This window comes from Muntiacus reevesi, chromosome 9 (genome assembly GCF_963930625.1).
Source record: "Muntiacus reevesi chromosome 9, mMunRee1.1, whole genome shotgun sequence".
Classification (NCBI taxonomy): domain Eukaryota; kingdom Metazoa; phylum Chordata; class Mammalia; order Artiodactyla; family Cervidae; genus Muntiacus; species Muntiacus reevesi.
The window spans coordinates 8,327,965-8,334,327 of record NC_089257.1 but is presented as its reverse complement, the minus strand read 5'-3'; the positions used below and the strand labels follow the sequence as shown (position 1 = coordinate 8,334,327).

General features: G+C 37.6%; 1 protein-coding gene across 1 annotated transcript; it reads left to right on the top strand.

Moving 5' to 3' along the window:
* Positions 1-418: 418 nt before the first annotated feature.
* On the top strand, positions 419-1,354 carry LOC136174883 (olfactory receptor 4C15-like). The gene has a single exon (XM_065945145.1). The coding sequence runs from the start codon at positions 419-421 to the stop codon at positions 1,352-1,354; it is 936 nt and encodes a 311-aa protein (XP_065801217.1).
* Positions 1,355-6,363: the final 5,009 nt, after the last annotated feature.

Sequence of the window (6,363 nt, the reverse complement as noted above, 5' to 3'; positions counted from 1 at the left end):
ACTGCAATTTTCCTTTCCTCAGATCATGAATGTGGCTTCAGAACTCTTCTCACAATTCACTCCAGGAAACCACTACTATTAACATATGACCAGAGCTGGCAGTTGAGATAACAACTATTTCTTATCCCCACAGGTGGATCCCTATCCTTCTCCTACATTGAAGCTCTGTCTTAAAATATTTAATAATTTATCTGTACTTCAATTCTTCCTGGTATCCCCCTAGCACCTTCAACAAATTTCTAGCTTTGTGTTCTCAATGATAAAACAAGCACAAGAACATAAGTTAATTTTTCACATGGATGCACCAATTTGTTGATGACTGATGACCCCTCCAACTGGTCTGAGACACATTTGTCTTTTTTCTTTCTGTAGATTCTACATGCTCACTGTGGTAGCTTTCACCTTTTCACTGGAAATTATGCAAAACCAAAGCTTTGTGACGGAATTTGTCCTCCTGGGGCTCTCACAGAATCCAACCGTGCAGAAAATAATATTTGTTGTATTTTTGTTCATTTACATTGCAACTGTTGGGGGCAACTTGCTAATGATGGTGACCATCAGTTGCAGCCCAGCACTCCGGGACTCCCCCATGTACTTCTTCCTGGCTTTTCTGTCCTTCCTGGATGCTTGCTTCTCCTCCGCCATTGCCCCAAAGATGATTGTGGACTCTCTCCTTTGGAGGAAAACCATTTCTTTCAAAGGCTGCATGATCCAGATCTTTGCTGAGCACTTCTTTGCTGGGGTGGAGGTGATCGTCCTCAGCGCCATGGCCTATGACCGCTATGTGGCCATCTGCAAGCCTTTGCACTACTCTTCCATCATGAACCACAGACTCTGCGCCCTCCTGATGGTGGTAGCCTGGACAGACGGCTTCCTGCATGCCATGATACAGGTTCTTTTCACTTTCCAGCTGCCCTTCTGCGGCCCCAGTGTCATCAATCACTTCATGTGTGACTTGCACCCGCTGCTGGAGCTGGCCTGCACTGACACTCACATCCTTGGGCTCTTGGTAGCTACCAACAGTGGGTTTTTCTGCATCTTAATCTTCTCCTTGTTGCTTGTCTCCTATGTGGTCATCCTGCTGTCTCTGAGAACCCATAGCTCTGACGGGCAGCAGAAAGCCCTCTCCACCTGTGGATCTCACATTGCTGTTGTTGTTTTGTTCTTTATCCCATGCATATTTATGTATGTACGACCTCCATATTCTTTCTCCTTTGACAAAATGGTAGCCATATTTTATACCATCCTAACTCCCTTGTTCAATCCTTTGATTTACACTTTCAGGAACAAAGAAGTGAAAAGTGCCATGAGGAAAGTATGGAATAGGGTAATGATGGTTTCTAATGAAAAATAAAACATTTAAAGTTGAATAGAAAATTCAAAGTTTCTAATCAAATCAGACAAAAATTTTATATGGATGAGGATTGCTTGACAGGGGGTAAAGTAATGTAATATTATAAAAAATAGCATAAGTTCCAGGAAATAATTTAGTTTTTGTTCTTAGATCACTTATGGACTCTGATTTGACAATTCAATATCCTCAAATGAAAATTAAGAAGACTTGAATTTTATGGTTACTTAAAATCTAAAAGTCAAAAAAGAATGAAAAAAATTGCTCTCACTTCTTGCTACTAATTTGATATCTTGGGAAATATTTCTGGAGGGAAGACAAAATTGTCCTAGAGATTAGGTTTATACATATATAACTATATTTGTATACCAATGAACTTTTTGCCCAGATTAATGTATGCAGATCACTGCTGTACAACTGAAAATAACTAAATATTACAAATCAACTCTATTTAAAAAAAATAAACAATAGAAAGAAAAACATAAGCATATTAATACTTCAAATTTGACAAAGAACTGTAATTATTGCTGATATTAGCCCTTTGATATTGATGATAACTATGATTAACACTTTGAAAGTGAAAGTGAAGTCGCTCAGTTGTGTCGAACTTTTTTGTGACTCCATGGGCTATAGCCAACCAGGCTCTCCTGTCCATGCGATTTTCCAGGTAAGGGTACTGGAATGGGTTGCCATTTCCTTCTCCAGGGGATCTTTCCAACCCAGGGATCAAACCCAGCTCTCCCCCATTGCAGGCAGATGCTTTACCGTCTGAACCACCAGAGAAACCAATTCAAACTTTCATGTAACGTGAATAAGAGTAGTTAACCACACATATTTCAGAGTGTAGGAAGAGCTTACTCCAATTAAGTTTCCAAGAACGGAAGTAAGAAATTCACTTCATTTTCAGGGCACCCTCTCTGCTCCACTACAGACCTTGCTGTTTTGTCTGACCCAGTGTTTCCAGGAAGGAGCTGTGTGAATTATGGCTACATGAAGTGTTCCCTTCTCCATAAACTCTTTACATCCCATCATCACTTGTGATAGAAGGCAATGATAAACCTCAACAAAGTATAGTTTATGTGTTTTATTCAAGTGTCACATAATTCACCTTCTAAGTAAATGAGAGTTGAAGATATGAAAAATACACTCTGTTGGAAGTCATCTGTTTGGTTGTAAGAAAAGAGGTAAGTTTCTCAATCTGTCTGAAGTATTTTCTTCTGTGCTGTGCTTAGCCTCTCAGTCGTGTCTGACTCTGTGACCCCATGGACTGTGGACCACCAGGATCCTCTGACCATGGGATTCTCCAGGCAAGAGTATTGGAGTGCGTTGCCATGCCCTCCTCCAGGAGATCTTCCCAACCCAGGTACTGAACCCAGGTCTCCTGCACTGCAGGCAAATTCTTTACCATCTGAGCCCTAAACACTGATCTCTTGGAATCTGTACTCAGTGTATCTTCTAACAAATGCTAGAGCTCCTGGGGAGTGTTTCTCCCAATGAAGAATATGGTGGTTCGGGCTTCCTAGGCCTCCCTGGTCTCAGCACACAGCTGAACTACCTCCCAAAGGCATCTCTGCCCACAGAGGATGCAACACACTGAGTCAAGGCCAGCTTGGCAGAACTTTCTACCTTGGGGAGCACCTGGCTCAAAGTTTATGGCCAGGGCTGATGTTTCTGGGACAGAGTACGAAATTGGGCTTCACTTTCTACACACCTGGGTTTTCAAGATCCTTGACAATCCTTGCTATGACACACAGCAACAATCTCTCTTTAATTGGGGTAAGTGAAGGCGTGGTTGTTCAGGAAGAAAGAAGCTGAACTGTGGGATGAGCGTTCGGATTAAACGACTTTCTCTAAGATGTTTCTCTCCTCCCCGCTCTATGTCTTTCTATATCCCATCCCCGACTCTTCTTTCCCTGGTACCTGCTCACTCCTCTCTCCTGTTCTGACTACATGAGCCTGCTTCTTTCCTCCTCTTCACTGTTATCCAGTTAGATCTTTATTTTCTTTTGCTTTGATATCAGCCTCAGCATGCAGTTTAATGAACTTGGTTTTGGAGGCAGGAAAGAAATTTAAGATATCAATTGCCATCCTTCTCTCATTACTCATGATTTCTCTTTTCTAAGATGCAATCTACATGATGATTAGGAGTTGATATTTTATATGACATGTAGGGTGAATGCTGAGAGAGAGGCTACGTAGTAACATCCCTATCTAGTTCTAGCCTAACTACGTTAATTAAAACACTGTATCACACGTCATGCTTTGTAAATAGAAATGGATGAATCACATGGCCAGTTACCTGGCAAAAAAAAAAAAGTGTAGGTCAAATGAAATAACACAAGCAAAAACTTGTTTGAAAGACAAGATTATGGAACAAGAATATTTTATCCTGAATTATCTTATTCAATCATATATATATATATATATATATATATATATATATATATATATATATATATATGGAACATAGGAGATAGAGGCAGATGTTTATTTAATATAGGAAGAATGGAAGAATTTTGGTACCCAATATTTTTGAATTAGTTAACATTTGAGTAGGTAAAAGGAACATTTAAGGATCAAGGAAGTAAAAAGGCCTTCTGTCACCATGACACCCTCCCAAGTCAAAGAGGCAGGGCAATCCAGAGAAGCTCGGAGGTAATGGCTGAATTCAGTAATGAAGTCCTCAGGGAGTATTGGTTTGGCCTGATGCACACATCTTCTCAATGATGCTTCCCTGTATTTATGTCTCCAAATCTTCTCTTCGCTTACTTAAAATAAAATAGAATTGCTTGAACTGGATTTCATGGTTGTCTGTTACCTACCCAAAACTTATCTCTTAAAACGTTTGGATTTAGGGAGAGTGTAGTTTTTAATGAAGGGGACATCTATTTTTCCTGACGTAATGCATGCTCCCGTTCTAAAAGTGTTTAGTCACTCCTCTATCCTAACTGCCCCTCTTTTCACAGCAAAGGGCTCCCTCTTTTTTGTTTTTATCCCCTGCTGGAAACCTAATGTATTAGAATTAAACGATTATTGATTTACTTTCTTTTTTAAATAATCATCAGAGAAAATTGAAACACCCAATCAGAGTTTGCAATTATTGTGATATTTCTAATTTCTCACAGTGAACTAATATTATTTTAGCTCAACTGCAAGGAAAACCTAATTGTATTTAGATGTGTAACTTTACTAGAGTTAAACAGTTTGACTTACTGATATTAATATATTTATCTTACTTAGGGAAATCCTTTATAAACTTTTTGAATATTTAATTTTCAGAGAACCTTGTTGGAAATTGCAGTTTAATTCAGTTAAATCCATAATTTCACTTACTTCCCATGTTTAAACCTTTAACGATCAATCAATTTATTTTCCAGGATCTTTCTGATATGGAAAGATCATATCACTGAGTTGTGTGTGGTTTTCAATGATTAAGAGTCTTACATAGAGAAATGGCATCCCTCCAACGTTGTTGTGAGGAGGTGGAGGACATCTTTTCATGCCTTATAAGTTGACACCAGATATGAGTAGGTTCTCAGTACACATTTGATGACTGAGTTGATGGTGTTATTGAGTCACTAGAGAACTGATGATTAATCATAAAGAGGAAGTGTACATCAAAATTCATGTTACAATTTGTTTCATTTGGCATTAAATTTTAAAGGCATGATTCACTAAAATGGAAACAGGAGTGTAAAACTGATAGAGTTTATTGCATAATACTGAAAAAAGAGCTCAAAACTTAAAGATATAAAAGATTAGACAAAGCATACAAAATTCAAAACAAATGAAATAGAAGAAATTAAAATATACAAATATGTTATACTGTATTGCTAATTAAAATATATATTTCATAATGTTAATTATGTTAACTAAGCAAATATAGTAGTGCTGAAGTTAAATTTTTATTTATAATTTGTGTCATACAGTTATAGTTTTAGAAACAATGGAAAATGATCTAATTTGTATATAAAATATTTCACATATACATTTGTGTGTATATACATACATATATATCTATAATACACTGAAAGCTCCAGAAACTTTGTTATGCAGATGTATCCACACACTAATTAAATTTCTAATAAATATTGAATCAACCAAATTGAAAGATTATTTGAGAATAGTGCCAATAATTACGGGCTTCCCTGGTGGCTCAGTGGTAGAATATGCTTGCAATGCAGGAGATGTGGGCTCAATTCCTGGGTCAGAAAGATCCCCTGGAGAAGGAAATGGGCACCCATTCCAGTATTCTTACCTGGAAAATCCCATGGACAAAGGTGCCTGGTGGGCTACAGTCCATGTGATCATAAGAGGTGGACGTTGACTTAAAATAGTGATATTTATATTATGAATCTCCTGGGCATATATTTGATGAAACTATTAAAATAAGCACAAGCTATATGAGAAGAGCTTATTAAAAATATTTTAATTAGATGAAAATTTGGAAAAACAAAGAATAAATGGTAGAATTTATATTTCAAGATTTTTAAAATTTTGATGTGTTAATTCTGGGCCCCCCCGGTGGCTCAGCTGGTAAAGAATCTGCCTGCAATGAAGGAGGCCTGGGCTGATATCTGGGTTGGGAAGATCCCCTGGAGGAAGGAACGGTAACACACGCCAGTATTCTTGCCTGGAGAACACTATGGACAGAGGAGCCTGGTGGAGTCCACGGTGTCACAAAGAGTCAAGCATGACTGAGTGACTGACATCATGTTTATTTATAACTGCTAAGTAGATAATTACGCTACAAATACAGTTTAACTACACAGCAAAGGCTTTTAAATTAAAACAGAAAATCAGAAAATATAATAACATGATTGAAATTATATAGATATATGCATATAAGGAAAAGTAAAGGAGAGCAAGGAGGTGTATTTTTATGTTGAATTTCTGAAATACATTTTTAAATTTACATTAAAGTGATAAAAATGGAAAGAATGCAATCTTCTAGATGACATTGGTAGGAGAATCAGATATGAAGGAGGATAGTACACAGGTTACAGAAAAAT